Raw genomic sequence first — 25335 nt, 5'->3', positions numbered from 1 at the left:
CACTGATATGTAGCACAAACACAACAGGTGTTTGCTAACTTGGTTTATATGTAAATATTGTTTATGTGTGGGAGTCGCTGGCAAGGAAGGAATTTATTATCCACCTTGCAAAGTCCTCAAATCTTAAATTCAGTCTGGTGGGTTGCTCCTTCCCTATGTCACTTGGCAGATATTCTAAGCAGGGATTTCCCAGGCACACTGGAATCCTTTGGTATCTGGGAGCTTATGTTGAGCTTATATTGTGGAGAATCACTTCAAGCAGCTCTGTAAATCTCGGCTGCCAGTGTAGTGCAATTTGTGAAAGAAATTTCACTGTATCATCAGCAATGCAAAAAGAACTGTACATGTGGTGAGTGTAGCATGCTTGGAAGGAACAGGTGACTTTAGACCTATGGTTCCCAAAGCTCTCCACCACTGGGGGTTACCTCATGTCTGGGCCTGTTGTAGACTAATTGATAGAGATTGATTGCTATGATTAGTCAATAACTCCATTATCGTTGTATCGTGCGACTACCAGGATGCTAGAAGGCAAACTAGATGGATCTCGTTCTTTTGTCGTCTAGCAGTTCCTACATGCAATTGTTTTAAGTTGTGAATCTTATTTCTGGCAGACGGACTTTTCCCACTGATTGGGAAATGTCCATACAGGACAGCCAGGAAAAATAGCAATGGATTGTGCCTGGAGCTCTGAGAGCGTTGGGTAAAACCACCTCTCGAAGTGATCCATTTTGACGCCTCATTAATTCAGAGGGGAGACGTTCTGATCGCTGAAGTTCACCTTCGAATGTGCTTGTACTATCTTTATTCAGGCATTAAACCGTAACGGTGCGGTCACTGAAATCACAGGTTGCACAGAAGGCAATAGCGTTTTAAGGTAAATTCAGCGAGGTCTGGTGTATGTGCCTGTGGAGATCACAGAGAATGTAGGAGATGATCAGCAATAAATGCCTCCTAAATCACAATCTCTTTTTTTAAAAAATCATTCATTCTTGGCACGTGGGAGTCGCTGGCAAAGAGGGAATTTATTATCCACTTTGCCAGTTTTGTGAGGCTTGCTAGGCCATTTCAGAGGGCAGGTTAGCGTCCGAATTATATTCTAGAAATTTCTGGACAACTCACTGAAAAAAACAAATTCTCCGGTCCAAACCCAGAGAGGTGACAGGTGAAAATGCCGAGCATTAATAATGTCAGGGACGACATAGGAACAGGAGTGGGCCATTCAGCCCCTCAAGCCTAATCTATCATTCAATGAGATCAAGGCTCATGTGATTGAATGATTACATTATGCCTGACAACAGACAGCAATGGGAAAGTATTATATGTGTTTACGTTTGCTCAGTGTAGGTATTACAAATCCCAGGAGATCTACTCCCATTAAACCATTATCTATTTAACTTCTCTCACTCGCAATAAAATCAAATTGCAATCTACAGTCAGAAAACTGGGGTCCAAATTAAAATCTTTTCAGGAAATCGCTCCTAGCTTTGGCCTTTTGCATCAAGATAATATCAGGGATCAGATCGTCACAGAAGGAAATAGATTGATAATGTTAACATGGTATTTGGGATTAATTAACCAGGCTGCTGTTTAAACTTAAGAAGCATTACAAAGGTCAGCCTGCCCAGAATTGGTAGATAATTTTCACCGCGTTTCATTGCATATTTGGAAAGCAGCAAAGATTCAACTCCCAACTCCTCCAGGAAGGAAATGGCATTGTTTCTGTTCCTCGTCTGCCTATTTTCAGGTAAGCTCTTCGACTCTATCTCTGAACTTTGTGAATGAATGTGAATGCGCATTTTGAAAAATATAATTAATGCCTTTTAAAAGCTGCAGTCAACCGATTTTTCCTCCCCTCCTGATGAACAATCGCATCAATGCAGAGTACAGAATGCTTTTGTCATTGCGACAGGATGATTTTTATCGGTACGGTTACTAGGTGCTATTTTGGGGGAAAAATACAAATGAAAGGACTTTTTGGCCAAAATGTATTTGATAACATAGCTCAAAATATTTTGATAAAACAGCATTTTGTTGCTTTTAAATTAATAGATGATATTTTGCATAAATCAAGTGCAGATTTTTGTAAATAAAGTTACCTCCTGTGATTCCATTATACATCTTCAATTCTACTTCGGAAGAATTTGCATTGAAACAGATTACAGATAGGTTGTACTTTACAGGCACTGTAAAGTATGTTGCATTCTCACACGAAAGGGAATTTACAAGCTTCAGACAATGACAACATTTGGAACGAAATAACTTTTATGTCTCTATATTGACAACGAAAGCAGTTCAATAACTGCAAAAAGCACAACAAATACTTGAAAACATGGGTTGTCCAGGAGTCAGTCTGCTGCTCACGTTGAGTTGGGGACTCAATTCTTTATTGCATTTAAAGGAAGAGTGTTATTTTTACTATAATTATTATGTTATCAGTTATCCCTTCCTATTACAATCTACAGGCTTTTAAAACCCAAGCTTGGCCACTTAACCACTTCATGAATTATCTTGTCTTCTCTCCTACTCTTTTCAACCTTGGCTCTTTGCCCAAGTTTCTCAATACAGAGAAATGATAAGTTTCATGCTACTGGTGATGGACTGTTTTAAAAAGAAACAAAGACTTGCAATTATACAGCACCTTTCATGTCCTCAGGACTTCCCAACGCATTTTACAGCCAATTAAGTACTTTTGAAGTGTAGTCATTGTTGTAATGTAGGAAACACGGCAGTCAATTGACGCACAGTAAGGTCCCACAAACAGCAATGTCATAATGACCAGGTAATCTGTTATAGTAATGTTGGTTGAGGGATAAATATTGACCAGGACACCGTGGAGAACTCCCCTGCTCTTCTTCAAAATAGTGCCATGGGATCTTTTACGTACACTGGAGAGAGGGGCCTCGTTTTAACATCTCATCCGAAAGACGGCACCTCCAACAATGCAGCACTCCTGCTGTTACTGGCACTGGGAGCGTCAGCCTAAATTTTGCGCTCAAGTTCTGGAGTGGGACTTGAACCCACAACCTTCTGAGGCAAGAAAGCTACCCTTTGAGCCACAGCTTTAGTAACATATTGCTATAGTTGAATTACTTTGTGTTCTCTTAACAGTTGCAATACTGTTGTATCTGAGTATACTCGGGCGGAATTTATATCCTGTTCCCACCACAGTTTGGAGAACTGAAACATCAGACATCGATTCAAATGCCTGAACCCTGGCATTCTCGATCTTTAAGTAAATACCTCCTGCGATAAGTTTTTACAAACTCTCACCTCTTTCAATTCATCTGTAACTTTCTTTCTCTCTAGCAAAACTTTTCTTGCCTCTCTCTATTTTATCAATTCTACTGTGATGATTGCTCCTCTGACTTTCCTGTCTTGTTCTCTTGAGCTCCAACCACATACAGCCTTTCTTCCTCCTTGCTGCATCCTTCCTGTGCTGATTCTTGAATCTCATACTCCAACTCATTCTTTCTCAGGATCTCAATCGCCACAACTTTTATTAAGAAAGGTGTGTAAATTGTCTATTTAAAGAATGACACAGACAAAGAGATTCTGAAAGTAAACATCATGCATTTTGAATTGATGCCTGAAGTCTCAGCTCTCCAAACTGCTGTGGAAACAGAATACATTAGTGACCATAAACGCTATAGGAGCAATTTTTCCAAATGGATTCCCCTGGCATGTAGCTTCATTCGTAGGATTGTAGATCAGGAAATCACAAACACACTTTCCATAATTCTACATTCTGTAGTGCATGTATTTGGAAAATTGGGTCTTATATTTCTTCTTGCATTTTTGCCTGATAGATATTGTGGGAGTATTTAAAACAGACAGAATTCCACTCAGACCTGCCCTCCCCAGCAAAAAATAGCCATTCACAGGTTAATGTTACAAGGCAGAGGGACTCAGGGAGTCACAATAGTTTTGAGAAAATCTTGTTGTTTCCATGTCATCTCTCCCCATTGGAAAATTCTACACAGTCCTGCAGCCCTATGATCTAAACATTAATTACCAAGTGGGAAATCTCCACAGGGATCATTTGCACAGTAAGTGCCCTTTTACAAACAGCCCTGCAGAGACATAATTACTTTGGAAATCAGGCCCTTAACATGCAGCCATTAACATGCCATTGTGGTACGGGAATAAGTGCTGAAAATTGATTTTGAATGAGATGGGCCTTAAATGAGCATCTAAAACAAGGATTATGTCATGACCATCAACTGATATAATAAATATCACCACAAGCGAGGCTGGCAGGGTAACCTGAAGACCTGTGAGCAAAATTTATTATTGCAATAAAAAAATTAACAATAATTCAATAAGTCAATTCCTATCAGTGGTTGAGGCAGGAGGAATTGTCCCTTTAAGTATCTGAAATAGGAAAAACTGCACAGACCAGTACCTGTTGGTGCTTGGAACAGGAGAAATTCTATCGAACCATAGCATCACGCAGCACAGAACGAGGCCATTCGGTCCATTATGCCTGTGCAGACTCTTTGAAAGAGCTATCCAATTAGTCCCACTCTCCTGCTCTTCCTATTCAATCTGCTTCCATCTACCTTTCAGGCAGTGCATTCCAGACCATAATAACTCACTGAATAAAAAAAATTCTCCTCATCTCTGGTTCTTTTTCCAATTACTTTAAATCTGTGTCCTCTGGTTACCGACCCTCCTGCCAGTGGAAACAGTTTCTCCCTATCTACTCTCTTAAAACCCTTCATAATTTTGAACACCTCTATTAAATCTTCCCTTAACCTTCTCTGCTCTAAAGAGGACAACCCCAGCTTCTCTAGTGTGTCCACTTAAATGAAGTCCCTCATCCCCCTGGTACCTTTCTAGTAAATCTGCTCTGCACCCTGTCCAAGGCCTTGACATCCTGTGGTGCTCAGAATTGGACACAATCCTCCAGCTGAGGTCTAGCCAGTGATTTATAAAGGTTTAGCAAAACTTCCTTGCTTTTGTACTCTCTGCCTCTATTTATAAAGCCAAGGATCCCATATGCTTTTTTTAACAGCCTTATCAGCTTTTCCTGCCACATTCAAAGACTTGTGTACATACACCCCCAGGTCTCGCTGTTCCTGCACTCCCTTTATAATTGTACCATTTAGTTTATATTATCTCTCCTCATTTTGCCTTCCAAAATGCATCACTTCACACTTCACTGCATTAAATTTCATCTGCCGTATGTCCATCCATTTCACCAGACTATTCCAATGCTCTCCTGGCCGGCCTCCCACCTTGCACCCTCCGTAAATTTGAGTTCATCCAAAACTCTGCTTCCTGTATCCTAACTTGGACCAAGTCCTGTTCACCCATCGCCTCTGTGGTCGCTGACCTCCATTGGCTCCTAGTCCACCAACGATTCGATTTTAAAATTCTCATCCTTGATTTCAAATCCCTCCATGGCCCTCGCCCCTCCCTATCTCTGTAACCTCCTCCAGCCCTACAAACCTCCGAGATCTCTGCGATCCTCCAATTCTGGCCTCTTGCACATCCCCGATTTTCTTCACTCCACCATTGGCGGCCTTGCTTTCAGCTGCCTAGGCCCAAGCCTTTGGAATTCCCTCCCTAATCCTCTCTACCTCTCTCTCCTCCTTTAAGATGCTCCTTATAACCTACCTCTTTGACCAAGCTTTTGGTCACCTGTCCTAACATCTCCTTGTGAGGCTCGGTGTCAGATTTTGTTTGATAATCACTCCTGTGAAGCGCCTTGGGACGTTTACTATGTTATAGGCGCTATATAAATGCAAGTTGTTGTTGTTGTCTGTCTATGTCCTCCTGAAGTCTGTTACTATCCTTCTCACTGTTTACTATATTTCTGAGTTTTGTGTCATCTGCAAGCTTTGAAATTATGCCCTTCATACTCAAGTCCAGGTCATTAATACATATCAAAAATAGCAATGGTCCTAATACCGATCCCTAGGACCTGAAAAACAACCGTCCCTCACTACTCTCTACTTTCCATCCCTTAGCCAATTTAGTATACGCTGCCATTGCCCCTTTAATCCACGGGCTTCAATTTTGCCACTTCCCCTTTAATCCCATGGGCTTCAGTTTTGCTAACAAGTCTACAGATCAGTACCTGTTAGTAGTTGGGACAGGTCAGTTCCTTTCAGGGTTTGAGACAGAAGGAACTCTATGGGTCAGTATCTGTTAGTCGTTGGGACAGGAGGAGCTGTATTGGTCAGTAAATATTAACGATGGAACACAAAGAGCTCTATGAGTTAGTACCTGTCAGTGATGGTTCAGGGGGAATTCTATGGGGTAGAAATCTTGTCTTGAGCAGTAGCACATAGCAAGCGTTATCGCATTGGCTGCCTGTAGGACGAGCCCCCAGTATTCAGTTCTTCTGAAGTCAAACTGTTGGTAATAATAGTACAGAAGGAATTCTGAGTCAATATCCTAAGTGCAAAAATTAAGCACCATCCAGCAACTTCTTTGTGTCCCTAATTCTATATTTTTCAGTACGTGTGACCTGCGTTATTTTTCACATGCTCTGTTATTTTCAGGAAGTTTTGCTCACAGTGCATCCCTTCAGAACTCAACACTGCATCAACTGACAGAGAAACTACTGAAAAACTATAACAAAGGAGTCCGACCAGTAAAAAACTGGACACAGCCCACGACCATTTACATCGACTTCATCCTTCACGCTGTGCTGGAAGTGGTAAGTGTTCACCTTTAAAGATATTTTTCTTATTTAATTGTGGTTAGAAGGATCTTGGGTGCAGCCATTTTGTGTATAATTTTGTGCATGGTGAAGTCCTGCACATTTGTGATGTGATTTGGGAGAGATTTCACAAAATGGCTACTCCCAGTCTGCCTCCAACCTCAGTGGGCAGCACTCTCACCTCTGAGTCACAAGACTGTACGTTCAAATCCCTCTCCAGAGACTTGAGCACATAATCTAGCCTGAAGTATTTCACCGCAGTACTGAGGGAGTGCTGCACTGTCAGAGGTGCCGTCTTTCGGATGAGATGCTAAACTGAGGCCCCGTCTACCCTCTCAGATGGACGTAAAAGATCCCATGGCACCAAACCAAATTGCATTTATATAGCACCTTTCATGATCTCAGGACGCCCCAAAGCACTTTATAGCCAGTGAAGTACTTTTGAAGTGTAGGCACTGTGGTAATGTAGGAAACGCGGCAGCCAATTTATGCAAAGCAAGGTGCCACAAACATCAATGTGATAATGACCAGATAATATATTTTTAGTGTTATTGGTTGAGGGATAAATATTGGCCAGGACACTAGAGAGAACTTCACTGCTCTGCTTTAAAATAGTGCCCTGAAATCTTTTACATCCACCTGAGAGGGCCTCAGTTTAACATCTCATCTGAAAGACAGCACCTCTGACAATGCAGCACTCCCACAGTACTACACTGGAGCGTCAGCCTAGATTATGTGCTCAAGTCTCTGAGGTGGGACTTGAACCCATGGATCTTCTGGACTCAGTGGTACGAGCACTACCACTGAGCCACGGCTGACACCATAGGGTCAATGACTCAGGCACCATTATAATACAATCGCAACAGCTTCTGATAAAGCTAGTTGTGTTTATCAGATTTTGACTGGCAGTTTCAAAAATTAAAGATGATTTGACTGATATTCAGGAACATGTTTCTAAAATCTGCATAAATATGGATTCGAATGTATAATGTGCCTGCTCTAATAACTGTCCATTTCTTCTTTTGTTATTTCAGGATGGCCAGAACCAAAAACTGAAGACAAATGTCTGGTACCGACAGGTATGAACAATATCAGACATTGCGAATTTATTGATCACCAACAGGCCTATAACACGGTCCCAGTACAGTGATGTCGGTACTGCGGCAGATCGTACACTGGCTACACCTGCACCTCGCAGGCTGACCTTGCCCAATAATACAATATTAGCTCATTTATATATTCCAGCTGTGCTCCCGGTACTTGGCGCTAGCACCAATAGAAGGACGGCCGGCTGCCCATAAAGCAATTAACATTTCTTTTTTTTAAAAACAAAGACCCCTGTGAAGAATTGAGTGCTGGAGGCCAAACTCCTGGGTGACCTTATTCCAAGGAGAGAGCCACCCAGGAGAACAATCTTAATTGTGAAATCGGGCCCTCCGCTCCAGAGTGCGTTGTTAATGGGTGCTGAGCATCTGCAGCGCTGACCAGGTGTTCCAGTCACATTACGTGCCTCTGGCCTCATTTCGATATAAGTTGTGGTCTTGGTAAGCCTCACGCGCAGTCATAAACCAGCTCCTCAACTATCTAGGCACTTCCTAGAGTTCACTGAGTGCATTGCGCAGGGAATGAGCCTCGGGCTTACTCCACGACCAATATTACGGGGCCACAGCATTATGGGCCCCTATGTATTTTTTGAATATTCCATTGATAATGTATCTTTATTTCTCTGCCTCTCTTATTCCCCGTCTCCATGCTAAATGCAGTAGTGCCTGGCAGTACCAAATAGATAGACTTGCATTTATATAGCACCTTTCATGGCCTCAGGACGTCCCAAAGTGCTTTATGACCAATGAAGTACTTTTTTGAAGTGCAGTCACTGTTGTAGGAAATGCGGCAGCTAATTTGAGCACTGTAAGCTCCCACAAACAGCAATGAGATAATGACCAGATAATCTGCATTAATGATGTTGGTTAAGGGATAAGTATTGGCCAGAACACTGGGTACAACCAGATAATTTCTTTTACTGACGTTAGTTGAAGGATAAATATTGGCCAGGACACCAGGGAGAACTCCCCTGCTCTTCTTCGAAAAAGAGCCATGGGATCTTCTACGTCCACCCGAGAGGGCAGACGGGGCCTCGGTTTAACGTCTCATCCGAAAGACGGCACCTCCGACAGCGCAGCACTCCCTCAGTACTGCACTGGAGTGTTGGCCAAGATTTTGTGCTCAAGTCTCTGGAGTGGGATACGCACACACTTGGCAGCAGAGGTCACCGGATAGTGATCAAGATCAGGAAATCTGACACCGAGGTCAATTCTAGTCAACACATTGCTGGCCTGGCGAGATCAAACAACGCAGCACAGCCCAGGAATTAAATTTAGGACCTTTGCGATCCGGGCCAATGGCCCGTGATTGCCTGCCAATCGCAGACTAGCCACTAGCATCAGCTGACCTGTTGCCAGGCCCCTACCAATGGCCTACTAGTCACTAGCATCAGCTGACCTGTTGCCAGGTTCCCTGCCCAATGCCATCCTTAAGCTGGGGGCATGAAGGTAAAGGATAACTCCCCCTGATTTTTGACTTTTATATATATATATACATATATATATACATATATATATATATGTGTGTGTGTGTGTGTGTGTGTCTGTCCGTGTGTGTGGCGAGGGGTCATGTAGAGAGACCGGAGGTAGGAAATTTCTCCTATTCAACACCCTGCACCCAGCTGTATGGCCAATATTGTGAACTCGCCCTGTGGAATGTTCTAGGTGCAAGTCCAGTGTAATGAAGAACCATCTTTGTTTAGATCACCCAATCGAGCTGAGAGACAGGCAGCTCGCTTTGCCTGTGACACCCCTGCAACTCGAAGCCAGGGTAGAGCAACCCTGGAGACCACTTTTTCCCAAGCCTCGCTTCGCCTGATCCCCCCCGCCTTCCCCACACCCCCCCCCCAGGGTGGCACATCTGATACCCGCAGGACCAACACTCTGCAGCCACAGCCTCTGCTCCTCAACAGCCTAATCTAAAGAATACCCACATCAACTTATATCAGTGCATTCTCACATGACCTCCTTGTACTCTTACTGCAGATCTGGATGGATGAGTTCCTGGTATGGAATCCTACAAGTTTTGACAGCATCAATGAAATTTCCCTGCCTGTTGAAACTATCTGGATCCCTGACATAATAATTCAAGAATTGTAAGTAACTGGGGTGAAGCATGTTTTACGAACAGCAGATAAGGGAACTCATCCCTTTTGTTTACTCTTTACTGAATAGATTTTTTTAAAATCATTAAAATCAAAAAGAAAGACTTGCATCTACATCACGCCTTTCACAACCTCAGGACGTCCCAAAGCGCTTTACAGCCAATGAAGTACTTTTGAATGAAGTCATTGTTGTAATGTAGGAAACGCAGCAGCCAATTTGCGCACAGCAAGATCCCACAAACAGCAATGAGATAATGACCAAATAATCGATTTTTTTTTTTAGGAATGTTGGTTGAGGGATAAATGTTGGCCTGCACACTGGGGAGAACGCCCCTGCTCTTCTTCGAAAATAGTGCCATAGGATCTTTCACGTCCGCCCAAGAGGGCAAACGGGGCCTCAGTTTAACATCCGAAAGACAGCACCTCCGACCGTGCAGCACTCCCTCAATACTGCATTGGAATGTCAGCCTAGAATGTTGTGCTCAAATCTCTGCAAGGGGATTTGAACACACAACCTTCTGACTCAGACGAGAGTGCTACCCACTGAACCACAGCTGACACCACATGGTACTGGCTGGCTGCAGGTGTCCTTCCCAACTGGCTCCCAACTGCCAACCATCGGCCAGGGGATTGCAGTGCTGTACGGCTCTATCAAGAGCCCACATACTCAGTTTCCTGCCTTCACATTTGTTGTGTCAGCCACTTATTTTTTTAATGACAAATTATAAACTTCATGAGGGTAAAAGTTTGGATCCATTTTATTCTCAAAAGTGGTTCTGTGGGGGCACAGCTAGTCGGTGTGTCTCAAGGGTCCATATTAGGTCCCTTGGCTTGTTTCATCTCATGAACACTGCCTTGAATGTGACTGGACCATATCTGAGGCCCTCCATGTCGCTAGGAGTTCGTTAACAACCCCGAATTCCTACCTCAGTTTTCTTCATTGACTAAAATGTTAACTGAGTGCTGTTATTTTTATCGTGCAGTATTGACGTGGGCAGATCACCTTATATGCCCTATGTTTACGTGAATTCCTCTGGAGCCATTAAAAACTACAAGCCGATACAGGTTGTCTCTGCCTGCACTCTGGAGTTCTACACCTTCCCGTTTGACAAACAGAACTGCACCTTCACCTTCTGCAGCTGGCTGCATACAGGTGAGCAAAGCAACAACAACTTGCATTTATCTCATGCCTTTAACGTGCTAAAATGTCCACAGGACCCGTTATCAGACAAGATTGGACACCGAGCCACAAAAGGAGATATTAGGACAGGTGACCAAAAGCTCGGTCAAAGCTTTAAGGAGCTTCTTAAAGGAGGGGAGAGAGAGGCAGAGAGGTTTATGGAGGGAATTCCAGAGCTTAGGGCCCAGGCAGCAAGCGCTTGTTCCCTTCCCACACAAGGAAATACCTCTTACTTCTGACCCTCACTTCATCGCTGATTGGATCACTGATCTACCAAGTTACAACACTGTCCTTTTACCTTTAGTCAAGAGAATAAAGTTTAACTACTTGTCACTGGGCACAGGCCACATACAAATTGCCCCAAAGCTGGTCTCACAATCTCACTCTGCTCCAGTGATATCCATCAAAGCCTCGTCCTAATAATTCTCAGGCTTGCTTTGTTTTGAGGTGAGTTCTTTATTATTGCATCTTCTTTTTAGAAGGTAATTTTTTAAAATTCGTTCATGGGATGTGGGTGTCGCTTGCAAAGCCGGCATTTATTGCCCATCCCTATTTGCCCTTGAGAAGGTGGTGGTGAGCCGCCTTCTTGAACCGCTGCAGTCCGTGTGGTGAAGGTTCTCCCACAGTGCAGTTAGGTAGGGAGTTCCAGGATTTTGACTCAGCAACGATGAAGGAACGGCGATATATTTCCAAGTCGGGATGGTGTGTGACTTGGAGGGGAAGGTGCAGGTGGCATTGTTCCCATGTGCCTGCTGCCCTTGGTAGAGGTCGCGGGTTTGGGAGGTGCACCAGTGGTGGAGGGAGTGAATGTTTAGGGTGGTGGATGGGGTGCCAATCAAGTGGGCTGCTTTGTCCTGGACGGTGTCGAGCTTCTTGAGTGTTGTTGCAGCTGCACTCATCCAGGCAAGTGGAGAGTATTCCATCACACTCCTGACTTGTGCCTTGTAGATGGTGGAAAGGCTTTGGGAAGTCAGGAGGTGAGTCACTCGCTGCAGAATATCCAGCCTCTGACCTGCTCTTGTAGCCACAGTATTTATGTGTCTGGTCCAGTTAAGTTTCTGGTCAATGGTGACCCCCAGGATGTTGGTGGTGGGGGATTCGGCGATGGTAATGTTGTTGAATGTCTAGGGGAGGTGGTTAGACTTTCTCTTGTTGGAGATGGTCATTGCCTGGCACTTGTGTAATGAATGTTACTTGCCACTTATCAGCCGAAGCCTGAATGTTAGTCCAGGTCTTGCTGCGTGTGGGCACGGACTGCTTCATTATCTGAGGGGTTGCGAATGGAACTGAACACTGTGCAATCATCAGCGAACATCCCCATTTCTGACCTTATGATGGACGGAAGGTCATTGATGAAACAGCTGAAGATGGCTGGGCCCAGGACACTGCCCTGAGGAACTCCTGGAGAGACGTCCTGGGGCTGAGATGATTGGCCTCCATCAACCAGTACCATCTTCCTTTGTGCTAGGTATAATTCCAGCCACTGGAGAGTTTTCCCCCTGATTCCCATTGACTTTAATGATACAAAATTATGAAGGGTTTTGATAGAGTAGATTGGGAGAAACTGTTTCCACTGGCAGGAGGGTCGGTAATCAGATTTTAAATAATTGGCAAAAAAAGCTGGGGGGAGATGAGGGAAAATATTTTAACGCAGCGAGTTGTTATGATCTGGAATGCGCTGCCTGAAAGGGTGGTGGAAGCAGATTCAATAGTAACTTTCAAAAGGAAATTGGATAAATACTTAAAAAGGAATAATTTGCAGGGCTAAGGGGAAAGAGCAGGGGAGTGGGTGTAATTGGATAGCTGTTTCAGAGAGCTGGCACAGGCATGATGGGCTGAATGGCCTCCTTCTGTGCTGTATGATTCTATGGGGAGAATTTTAACCGCCCATAATGGGCGGGACAGGGTCGGGGGGTTAAATTGGTAAAAATGCGAGACCCAACCCGCTTCTGGTTTAATCGTGGTGGGTTTGGAGGCGTCCAAGTAACCTGCTCTGGAGAGGCGGGTCCGTGATTATAATATGTTAGCGAGGCTCCGTTCCACAGATTTTGGCAGCCATTTGAATTTAACGGCTGCGGGCCGGGTTTCCCAGGGCTCAGGAAACCTGGCAGCTGAAGGGAGGCGAGAGATGCCGGATCCAGCAGGTAAGTGCCCTTCCAACTCTGCTTATGGGTCAAGGAGAGCAGGAGAGAAACCTGCTGCGATCTTCGGGCCCCACCCATGATCTCTCCTCCCGTCCCCCCCACCCCCAATCTCCCACAACCCCCTGCGATCTCTCCTCCCCTCCGCAATCTCCCTGCCCCCCCACCCCGATCTCCCCTCCCCCTGCGATCTCCACCCCCCCCCCATCTTTTTTTCCCCCATTTGTGTGTGTGTGTATATAAAAAAACATATCAGGGATTGAATGTAAGACCGTATTCTAATTATGGGTTGGCATAAAAGTTCTAAATTCCCCAGGCTTTGCTTTTGTAAGCTTTTGATATTGTCCAAACCCTTTAAGCTCAGCTATTCCTTTCATTATCTCAGAATTATAACAAACGATTATTTTTAAATGTCAACGTGTAGAAAACAACCCACGACATTTACAACTTTTGTGCTGTTGACTTGGTGGCTATGATAGAGAAGTGACTCACCTGTCCAGATACACTTAACTCTTGCCTCCCCTTCTTGAAGCAATCCCACTGGAAGTGTTTGGGAACAGCCACGCTGTGCTGTTTACTGAAGACACAGATGCACTAAGAACGCACTTAAGTGATTAGTTAAACCTGTATTTGCCTGCCACAATATTAAATCACCTCCCCTCTCAGATACTGCTAAAAGGCACTTATTAGACGACAGATCTTTTTTAACAGCAAAAATAATGAATGTTACAACTGTACAATATCAGGTAAGTACTAATATTCCAAGACAGCTGTAAATTCTGCAGAAGACTCACTGTGCTGTGTTGATATAAGGTTATGAGCGCACATTTCTAACAACTATTTTTGAAACAGCCATTACTTATTCCGATACAAACCCACCTTCTCAGAAAAGTAATCAATTTCTAATTTCATTGCATCAGAAGACACACTTACAATGTCAGAAAAAGTCGGCAGAGTTTTCGGACGCAGGATAAATCCTCTGCCTCATTTGGGAGATGTCCTAACACCTTCGATTATGATGAAACTGCTTGTTTTATTCAAGGAACAAAAGCTGCTGGAGAGGACAATAGATACAGAAGGCTTTCCCGGCCAGCTTCTCAATCTGGGCGGAAAAATAGAGCAAAAAAAAATTTCTAATGAGGTTCCTGCCCGTTAAATTCGCCTCCGGGTTTCCTGTCCGCTGACATGCTTTCCTCCCCCCTGTCTCCCCATAAATATCGGGGCTCATGATTCTAGATGTGACAAGATGGGTCGTTGAGCTCGTGCAGCCAGGTTAGATACCTACTCCAGGTATAGCGCTCTCTACAGCACGGGCTGAACAATTACCTCCACATGGGCGCATGAAATTGTCACAGCTCCTGTTGGAGGCTGGAGAGCAGCAAATGAGCCAACGCTGTACATAAACTGTTTGAAATAAAGTCCATGGTTTATCCTTGTATCCAATAAAATGGGAGGTAGAGCAAAAGGAAATTGGCCATAAATTCTGCAAGTACCTTTTCTGCTTGGAATAGTCAACAAAACCAAGGTTTTTTTAAGTCATTATTTCTGCCTTAGCACACATACAGTCACATACAATAATAAAATGAAGTTCCTTTGTAACATTTTTAAAAACATGTTAGGAAGACTATAATTTGGTGTTAGAAATGCTTTCACATTTTCACCAACAGTTTGAGCTCTGAGACTTCTCCTGATTTGAGGTTGGTTTGGGTGTTGCCAATTTTAATTAAATGGACCTCGTGTGGTCAGGAAAGATTTGGGGGTGAGGTTTTAACCCCACCCACCTGGTGGGCAGTTAAGAACGAGCTTACTTACTCCCTCAAATCCCGACATTAATCTGCAGGGTTTTTACAGGCGGATGAGGCGCCCGCCCAAAGCAGGCCAGAGCCTTAAAAATTTAGGCGAACCCGCGGTCCCATTACATCAATAGGATCTCGATGCAGTTTTAACCGGGAAATCACTACAGTTTCAGCAGAAGCAGATTGGAAACTGGTCTGCAGACAGAAGAAGCCCCTCAGAGAAGTCTAAAGCTTCCCCCTGTGGGGCTAGGAGGAGCAGGAAAGCTCACAAAGCAAGTCACGGCTCCCCCTGCCTCAGACTACCACCCCACCATCACCTTCCCTCCCCAGCTCTTGACGGAGGCTGCTGCTAAATACATATAGGTGGATATTTTTTTAATTGTTTAATTTCTTGAGGGAGCAAAATGACCAGAGGCAAGACTTCCAAGGAGAACAAAATCATGAAGTTTTTCCTGACCTTTAAGCCATTGAACAAAGAGCTAATACTTTATCACCACCTTGTAGCTATGGTAGCCTTGTACAAATCCAGATGGGCTGTTTGTCGTACATTGGCCCTGGCAAAGTTTGCCCGGGCGCTCACAAACAAAACACTGACTGGAATAAGTTGCGGCATTTGTTTTAAAACCTGTAATCTAGATTTGGTTACAGTGTAAGTGCCATGGATTGTAAACCAGAAAGATAAGGTAATGGATACATCCCTTATAGAAATGGAAGTGGAAAACTGATCATAAAATAAGATATTTAATTAGATCATTTTTAATGTAAATGTTTGAAGGGATACTAATTACATTATGAAGACCAGATGCGAAGAGATAGGTAATGGATAGACTATCACAAAGTCATACCTCATGTCTGGCTTGTTCTCCCCAGAAAGCTATCTTCTTGATGTCTGCTTTCCCCTTGTCTCTCGAATTATTGATGTAAGAGCCTTTAATAGTCTTGACAACACGCTTCACAAAATGGACTCTATGCTTCTCAACTTAGTCAGACCGACAAATATTTAGGGGAAGAACTGAATCTACTGTTTAATAGAATCAGAGTTTTACAGCACAGAAGCTCACCATTCGGCCCATCATGCCTGTGCTGGCTCTCTGAAACAGCTATCCACTTAGTCCCATCCTCCTACCCTTTTCCATACCTTTTAATGCTTTTTTCTTTTTCAACTATTTATCCACTTCCCTTTTAAAAACTATTATGGATACTGCTTCCACCATTGTTTCTGGTAGGGCATTCATGTTCTAACCCTAACAAAACTCTGCATAAAGAAAATTCTCCTAACCTCTCCGACGATCTTAAATTTATTCCCTCTAGTTACCAATTCACTCACCAGTGGAAATAGCTTTTCATCTATTTACCTTATCAAAACCCTTCGTAATTTTGTAAACCTCTATCAGATCTCTTCATCATCTCAGCTCTAATGAAAAGAGTTCCCTCATCCAATGTCAGGAAAGGCCCCATTGGTTATTTTCTCACTGACTAAATTATTTTGTTTTTCCAATTTTCTCTTTTCTTCCTTTCCCATGGACGTTGGCTTTTGACAGTGGGAGGTAATATGGCCAAGCCCAATCCTGTTCTCAACAGGAGCAACTTTAATTGCATTATGATTAGCCAAGGAAACCCTGAGATAGGGAGGGCTTCCTGCTCATTTGCTACCCAGAGCTCTGTTCATGTTGAAAACATTCTAAGCTGTAGACATTGGGTGAGGATAGGATTGGGTTAGGTTGTGATGCCTCTGCTATGGTCAAAAGTCCTGCCAACACTCTCTAATTCTAGGCTTGGTATCATAGAATTATACAGCACAGAAGGAGGCCATTTGGCCCATCGTGCCTGTGCCAGTTCTTTGAAAGAGCTATCCAATTAGTCCCACTCCCCCTGCTCTTTCCCCATAGCCCTGTAATTTTTCCCTTTCCAATTTATCCAATTCCCTTTGAAAGGTACTATTGAATCTGCACCCTTTCAGGCAGTGCATTCCAGATCATAACAACTCGTTGCATAAAAAAAGTGTCCTCATCTCCTCTCTGGTTCTTTTGCCAATTACCTTAAATCTGTGTCCTCTGGTTACTGACCCTCCTGCCAGTGGAAACAGTTTCTCCCTATTTACTCTTATCAAAATCCCTCAGAATTTTGAACACCTCTGTTAGATCTTCCCTTAACCTTCTTATTTGAAGAATAGCTACTTGGGTGGCTGCTAGTAACTATGGAACCAGCAAGAGTCAACACCTTCATGAGAAGAGAAGGAAAAAATTGCGAGAAAATATTGAAAAGCTAGCTTGCAGGAACATTCCACATATGTCGGTCATTATAAAGCAATATTGCCTCACCCCTTTCTCCTTACTTTGCAGTAAATGATGTCAATCTCAAGTTTTGGAGAAGCTTTGAAGAGATTGAGAATGATACCAGGGTGTTTTTAGATGATGGCGAATGGGAACTCCTCTCCATCCCTTCCAAATATGAAAGGATGCACGACGAAGGCAGGGATTATGCTCAAATTCAGTTTAACGTAAGTAGATCTGAGAGAACACTTTAAATCTGTGGACATAAAGAATGGCTACATTTGACGGCCAAATTTTTTTCCGGTTTTCAAAAAAAATGTTTTTAATACTTTCACTGCGAACAATTTCAAAACCACCAGGAAGTCTATAAATACAAAGGTGCCAGAATTCCTGGGGCTGGAGAGGACATATGTTAACAGTTACACCCAGAAAACAGGCTGGATCACAGTTCCACTGTCAAACTATCTGTCAGGGGAACCATGGGTGGTCTTCTGTCCTCTCCACCCCCCCAGACCCCGAGCCCCCTTCACTGGGGAATGTTGGGGGTGGGGGAGTACCCAAGCCTCCCCAGGGAAATCCCTCCCTTTACATCCTTGGAATGCCTCAGCAGAACTCATGGCAGTGAAGACCAGGCATGAGTCCCCTATCAGGACGTCTCTTGGTCCCCAAACCTTGGCTCCCGGTCCATGAACACCTCGATTTTAAAATTCTCATCCTTGTGTTCACATCCCTCCATGGCCTCGCCTCTCCCTATCTCTGTAACCTCCTCCAGCCCTACAACCCTCTGAGATCTCTGCACTCCTCCAATTCTGGCCTCTTGCACATCCCCGATTTTAATCGCTTCAATATTGGGGGCCATGCCTTCAGCTGCCTAGGCCCCAAGCTCTGGAATTACGTCCCTAAACCTCTCCGCCCCTCTCTCCTCCTTTAAGACGCGTCTTAAAACCTATCTCTTTGACCAAGCTTTTGGCCACCTGTCCTAATAGGTCCTTATGTGGCTCGGTGTCGAATTTTGTCTGATTATCGCTCCTGTGAAGCGCCTTGGAATGTTTTACTACGTTAAAGGCGCTATATAAATGCAAGTTGTTGTTGTTGCAGGTTGTCATAAGACGTAGGCCGCTGCTCTACGTGGTCAGCCTGCTGCTGCCCAGTATATTTCTGATGATCGTCGATGTGATCAGCTACTTGCTGCCTCCGAACAGCAGTGGGAGAATCACCTGCAAATCCAGCGTCCTGCTCGGATACACGGTGTTCCGAATGAACCTGAGTGACGATCTCCCTGCTACTGCAGTGAAAACTCCTCTCATTGGTAACGTGCTCTTTACTTTCCGCAACTTAAGCCTCTCTTTAAAATAAACAGTAAGAGCGAAATGAACAGCGGTTTATATCTGTGTTTAAAAGTATTGTGCGAGTGAAGTTTGGGATAGTCGAAACGAGTTAGGCATTGGCTTTTCGACCTCCGAGACATCAGCTCCAATTCTACCCAGACGATGAGATGAATACCTGCTCTCTTCGCTGGCCGTGAGGGTTTTATGTGAAATGGGTTCGGTCAGTCTCAATCAATGTTCCCTCTAATTTTTTTTCCGCCATGTGCGGAACGAATGTGGGATTATGCACCGATGTAAAGCTGCCGTAAAAAAAAAATCACAACTTTGAATAGCAGATCTTTTTAGAAAACGTTATTCAGGGTATATAACAAACAGAACAAATGCGCAACATAATGGATAATTGTAACAAGGCGAGCTGTCAGGGATTTTTAATTGAACAAAACTGGTGATAGAAATTTCAGAAGTAAACACTGCCACCAGAGGAAAGGGGACATCCTGATCGAGACCCAGAGTCTGTAGATGACAGGCCAGATGATGGACAAGAGGGTGACTGTCTCTGGTTCGAATGCTTTTCTGTCTCTCCCTCTCTTCCAGCGTTTGTATATTTTGTCCATGTTTACTTCCTTACGACTTGACAGATGAGATTTGATCCACATAAGCAACATTCTTTCAAACTGTTTCGTGATTTCATTTTTATATTATTCATGAGGCTGAAGCCACGCTGACAATCAGCACCTGAAACTTGAAACGTGAAATTATCCACTTTGGTAGGAAGAATAGAAAAGCAGAATGTTTTTCAGAAGGTGAGAGACTAAGAAATGTTGGTAATCAGAGGGATTTGGGTGTCCCTGTACACGAATCACAAAAAGTTAACATGCAGGTACAACAAGCAATCAGGAAGGCAAATGGCATGTTAGACTTCATTGCAAGAGGGTGGGAGTATAAGAGTAAGGAGGTCTTGCTGTAATTATATAGAGCTCTGGTGAGACCACACCTGGAGTACTGTGTACAGTTTTGGTCTCCTTACCTAAGGAAGGATATACTTGCCTTAGAGGGGGTGCAACAAAGGTTCACTAGATTGAGTCCTGGGATGAGAGGGTTGTCCTATGAAGAGAGATTGAGTAGAATGGGGCTATATTCTCTGGAGTTTAGAAGAATGAGAGGTGATCTCATTGAAACATATAAAATTCTTAGAGGGCTTGACTGGGTAGATGCTGAGAGGCTGTTTCCTGGCTGGAGAGTTTGGAACCAGGGGGCACAGACTCAAGAAAAGGGGTCAGCCATTTAGGACCGATATAAGGAAAAATATCTTCATTCAGAGGGTTGTGAATATTTGGAATTCTCTACGCAAAAGTGCTGTGGATGCTCAGTTGTTGAGTACATTCAAGACTGAGATTGATCGATCTTTGGACACTAAGAGAATCGAGGGATTATGGAGATAGGACGGGAAAGTGGAGTTGAGGTAAAAGATCAGCCATGATCTTGAATGGCGGAGCAGGCTCACTCAGCCAGGCCCACTCCTGCTCCTATTTCTTATGTTCTTAGGACTCATAAGAACATAAATAATAAAACAATATATAACTTACTGTAAATCAGCGGTCCTGATAATAATACATTTCAACATCCCTGTAGTTATTTAAAAATACTATTGCGGGAATTCTTAAAAAATACACTTTCCTCTTGAATGGGAAAAAGCGAAATCACTCAAGATGTTTGACAACTTTTAAAAAAGAGTATTAAAAGGGTGTGTTGTGCCTTTTAAAGAGAGGTGTTTTTTGTTTGCAGAGATTAGCACGTGCGCAGCCCTGTGAGCACTGCCCCTTTAATTAGCAGCTTTGCGGCCGCTGAAGGAGAAGAGGGCGGGGGGGGGGGGGGGGGGGGCGGTGGTTTTGGAGCTGGAACTGGGCCACCGAGTGCGTGCCCCGGGCTATGGTTTTGGAGAGGAGCGCGAATGAGCTCGTGCCTCTTTCTGCAGAGCGAATGAGCTCGTGCCTCTTTCTGCAGAGCGAATGAGCGCAGCCTCTCTCTCAGACAGCTGAAATTATTTAATGTTTCATTTGATTTTAAAAAAATCAGACATAGAATGTTCCCATTATGTGCAGACTTGGACCTCCTGGCTGTTACTGCTGTCCCGTTGTGTAACAGGCACTGTACCTACAAGTACGCAGTCCGTCCCAGGTCGCCGAGGACCCTTTGCCTGATTTACATTGATTCCAACTCAGTCTTTTTTTCAGGTTCTCACTACTGTTTGCAGCCACCATTTTAACCTGTATAGAATTCAGATTGTACTGAAACCCCCATCCCCCCGCCCCGTAACACCAACCACCCCCCATCCCCCGCCCCGTAACACCAACCACCCCCCATCCCCCGCCCCCTAACACCAACCACCCCCCATCCCCCGCCCCGTAACACCAAACACCCCCCATCCCCCGCCCCCTAACACCAACCACCCCCCATCCCCCGCCCCGTAACACCAAACACCCCCCATCCCCCCGCCTCCTAACACCAAACACCCCCCATCCCCCGCCCCGTAACACCAAACACCCCCCATCCCCCGCCCCGTAACACCAAACACCCCCCATCCCCCGCCCCGTAACACCAACCACCCCCCATCCCCCCGCCTCCTAACACCAAACACCCCCCATCCCCCGCCCCGTAACACCAACCACCCCCCATCCCCCCGCCTCCTAACACCAACCACCCCCCATCCCCCGCCCCCTAACACCAACCCCCCCCCACCCACCCCGCCCCCACACCCTAACACCACCACCCCCCCACTTCCTTCCAGCCGGGAGTCCTCGGGACTGCGCATTGAATAAAACAATATTGCGCCCCTCTGAACAGTAGAGGACTTTGTGTTTATAAAAAAAAAGTAAAAAGAAAAGCCATTCAATTAGATTGGAGAGGCTTCAGGTAAACCGTGCGTTAGGTCCCGAGCTTTAAAACGTCTGCTAAAGTCAAAAAAGATGTGTTGAGAGCAATAACAGAATACACAGGCAGGAGCCCACAATGAACCGCTGCCCCTAGTTGGGCACTAAATTGGCAATCTCGTTCAGACAGTCTACGGGATCGCAGATGTGGAAAATGGAAAAATGACAGTAGCGGGCGAGGGAAAGAGTAATGGGAAATTCACCCTCCATCTGACTGTGCTACACTGACCTGAGAGTGTGTTTTACTCACATTAGAGCGGCGATTTTCCAATGTTTATGTTCAGGCAAGGAGCCTCAAATTTCCAATGCGTGATCCCGTTAGGCAAGGCTTCTTATTGGGAGCCCAAAGTGGAAAAGTCCCATCCCCAGCGCTAACATCCTGCATCTTGAAAAATGTGGAATTCATTGCGCAGTATAATACAACAATGAGGGCTTGATTATACGGGACATGAGGACAGGAATCCATGATGTAGATTAGCGAGACGCAGAATCAAGCTCCCAATTTTTCAAACGCTGAGTTTCCGACGCTGGCCATAGCGTTAGGGAGGGGCACGGGTTGAGGGGATTGGGGGTGAGGCACCAGGTAGCTTCCTACCGAGAACGAGGATGATCACCTCGAACCCTTCTCACTCACCTCCTGCCAGATAGTTACAAAGAGTGCTAGGGGCTGGCAGCCTAAGGTACTCAGACATAGTCTCCGTCAGAGAACGGTGTGAGATCTGGGCCGTTTGGGTTTTGTGCTTCTGAACGGAAAAGGAGGAAAAAAAATGTTGGATTATAAGTATAAACCTTCCAATGCTCGTCTAAAAGCAAATGTCTGGTGTTCATCTGCTCTTCCCTAGGAGTGTTCTTTGCTGTCTGCATGTTGCTGCTTGTGATCAGTTTAGCTGAATCGATTTTTATTGTAAAGCTCCTGAACATGAATGAGGACATTGAGCTGGAGTCTGTTATCTCCAACTGCTGCCTCGCTAAGGTTATTTCTTCCAATCGGAGCACCAGAGACAGTCTGTGTACATCACTGAAGACCCAGGGCGGAATCTGCGATGACAGGGGTGAGACCAGCATTCTTTTATTGTTGTAAATTTTCTCCCTTTTTGCTTCTCCCACTCCCCGCATTAGAATCATAGAATCATACAGCACAGAAGGAAGCCATTCGGCCCATCGTGCCTGTGCCAGCTGTCTGAAAGAGCTATCCATTTAGTCCCACTTGCCTGCTCTTTCCCCATAGCCCTGCAAATTTTTCCTTTTGAAAGTTACCATTGAATCTGCTTCCACCACCCTTTCAGGCAGCGCATTCCAAATCATAACAACTCGCTGCGTAAAAAAAATTCTCCTCATCTCTGTTCAGGGGTGATGTCGGGAAATATTTCTTCCCACAAAGGGGAGTGGAAATCTGAAACTCTCTCTCCCAAAAAGCTGTTGAGGCTGGGGGGGTCAATTGACAAATTCAAAACTGAGATTGATAAGATTTTTGTTAGGCAATGGGTTACGGAACCAAGGCTGGTAGATGGAGTTAAGATACAGATCAACCATGATCTAATTGAATGGCGGAACAGGCTCGAGGATCTGAATGGCCTCCTCCTGTGCCTATGTTCCTATGACTCTCGACATTTATTTAAACGCTCTTGTGTTTCCTCTTAATAAAGTTTCTGAGAGCGAAACTGAAATTCCTGCACGACAGGGAGAGGAAGTTCCCGACAGGGGGGCCAAGAAGCTACCGGTGGAAGAGTTACTTGAGGAGATGTCCTCAATCAAGTTCAGCTTGCACCAGCTGGATGATGCAAGCAACCCCAAGAGTGACTGGCTGGCATTTTGTTACAGATTTGATAAGTTCCTTTTCCGTGTGTATTTGCTGATACTTGGAGTTTATGCAGTTACAATGAGCACCCTCTGGATGATATGGCGTTATCCCTAGTCCTCGAGAGTCAAAGCTCAGAGACTGCAGACTGAACCAACAAAACTGCCATTCATCGTAGTATTGCACCATTCAGACTTTTCTTGCCCCTTTCAATAAAATTAAGGCCAACTGGAGTTCAGGAAAGAAACCAGCCATAAAGAGAAAGGTAAGCTGGTTTTACCCTCTCGGGAGGGTAAGTCAAGTCTGAGCAGTTCATTTGTTCTTAAATCAAGGCGCTGTGGGATGCTGGTAAGTCACTTGCTCAGTTCCTCTCTTCACTTCATTGGGGGATCAACCAGTATGTCCAGCACAAGCATGAATGAGCAGTATGGCCTCCTTCTGTGCTGTACCATTCTATGTCACGGCATCATCATCTGTGAGGGGCGGATAGTCTATCTGCTACCCCTTGCAGATTCTCCGACTTCCACAGCCTCTCAATCCCGTAAAACAAAAATTTCCCCCCCCAAAAAAATAAAACATTGTGGACTCTGAAATCAGCCCTAAATTTACATCCAGCATGTCCATGACGGCTGAATTTTGCAGCAAGTAGCAAGTGTTGTCGTTTCATTCTACAGTCTCTGAATTAACCATTTGACCTCAAATTATCATTAAAAGGTCCTTAAATACCTTAAAACCTGATGGAAGAACGGATTGCACATCAGGATGCATGTTGAAAGAAACATAATATTGTACGAATATATCAATTAAACCGTTCAGCATTAAATGCATGTAAGGGGAAGCCTGACAATGATCCCCAAATCTGGTTAGAATGATTTCAAGATCGTTTGGGATTTTTTTTTCACATTTTTTCTGCTTGAAGACATCTCCCATTCTAGGCTAAAGTAAATAAGAAAATGGTACAAATACACAGCAGGCCCGACCACACCTAAACATCTCAATGTTTCGACCCGAGATCCTTTCTCAGGTTTCTGATGAGTGGTCTCAATGCAAAGGGGTTAATTTTAACCCAACCTGCCAAGTGGGAAACTGACACAAATAGATGGACCGTCCGATTTTTATTTTCCATTTAAGTCGAGTGCATAAAACAGGCGGTCAATTTGCTCGCCTCAGTTTCCCGTCGGACAGGTTACAACAACAACAATGACTGGCATTTATATAGCGCCTTTAACATAGTAAAATGTCCCAAGGCGCTTCACAGGAGCGATTATCAAACAAAATTTGACACCGAGCCACGTAAGGAGATATTAGGACAGGTGACCAAAAGCTTGGTCGAAAAGGCAGATTTTAAGGAGTGTCTTAAAGGAGGAGAGAGAGGCGGAGAGGGTTAGGGAGGGAATTCCAGAGCTTAGGGCCTAGGCAGTTGAAGGCAAGGCCGCCAATTGTTAGGTTAAAATTACCCCCCAAATGATCTATTTTTGTTTTCTTTTTTTCCCAGTTTCTGGGTGTCACCTGTGTGGATTTGCGCTGTGTTGCAGTGAAAGGTTTTGCAGCGAAAAACATCTCAAGCCAACTATCAATCAGTAGGAAAAACCCAATCTAAGTGCAGTGCTGTGACAGGGCACATTGGTGCTGTGATACATTGTGCCATGGAGTGAGTAAGACCTGGAGCTGTGCCGACTGTCACCCACACAGTTAATATCCAACAGCATCAACTACTTGCATTTATATAGCGCCTTTAATGTAGTAAGATGCTTCACAGAAGCATTATCAGACAAAATTTGACACCAAGCCACATGAAGAGATATTAGGTGACCAAAAGCTTGGTCAAAGATGTCGGTTTTAAGGAGCGACTTAAAGGAGGAGAGAGAGGGGTAGAGAGGCGGAGAGGTTTAGGGAGGGAATTCCAGAGCTTGAGGCCTAGGCTTTGAGGTTAGGCCCAGACAATCCCAAAAGGGGAACCTTTGCTGCATTTTTTGCAATTAGAAATTTCATTTCTGAAGTCTCCAAATTT

General features: G+C 44.5%; 1 protein-coding gene across 1 annotated transcript; it reads left to right on the top strand.

The window, feature by feature from the left end:
* The first annotated feature begins 1707 nt into the window (after nt 1–1707).
* On the top strand, nt 1708–23441 carry htr3b (5-hydroxytryptamine (serotonin) receptor 3B). Its single transcript, XM_067970713.1, has 9 exons — nt 1708–1744; nt 6510–6667; nt 7705–7749; nt 9760–9869; nt 10862–11031; nt 17338–17495; nt 18367–18577; nt 22369–22578; nt 23173–23441. Exons 1-9 carry the CDS (start codon nt 1708–1710, stop codon nt 23439–23441), a joined length of 1368 nt encoding a protein of 455 aa, XP_067826814.1.
* Nucleotides 23442–25335: the final 1894 nt, after the last annotated feature.

The sequence above is a fragment of the Heptranchias perlo genome, chromosome 33 (assembly GCF_035084215.1).
Source record: "Heptranchias perlo isolate sHepPer1 chromosome 33, sHepPer1.hap1, whole genome shotgun sequence".
In the NCBI taxonomy this organism is placed as follows: Eukaryota; Metazoa; Chordata; class Chondrichthyes; order Hexanchiformes; family Hexanchidae; genus Heptranchias; species Heptranchias perlo.
Note: the sequence above shows the minus strand (reverse complement) of the source record. Positions and strands in the feature narration are given on the sequence as shown.

What these genes read in the sequence shown, in the direction of transcription:
- htr3b (XM_067970713.1), top strand. Translation starts at nt 1,708, where the DNA reads ATGGCATTGTTTCTGTTCCTCGTCTGCCTATTTTCAG. An exon ending in TTCACGCTGTGCTGGAAGTG is followed by an intron (nt 6,668 to 7,704) that starts GTAAGTGTTCAC and finishes TTGTTATTTCAG; the next exon opens with GATGGCCAGAACCAAAAACT. An exon ending in CGGAATCTGCGATGACAGGG is followed by an intron (nt 22,579 to 23,172) that starts GTGAGACCAGCA and finishes CTCTTAATAAAG; the next exon opens with TTTCTGAGAGCGAAACTGAA.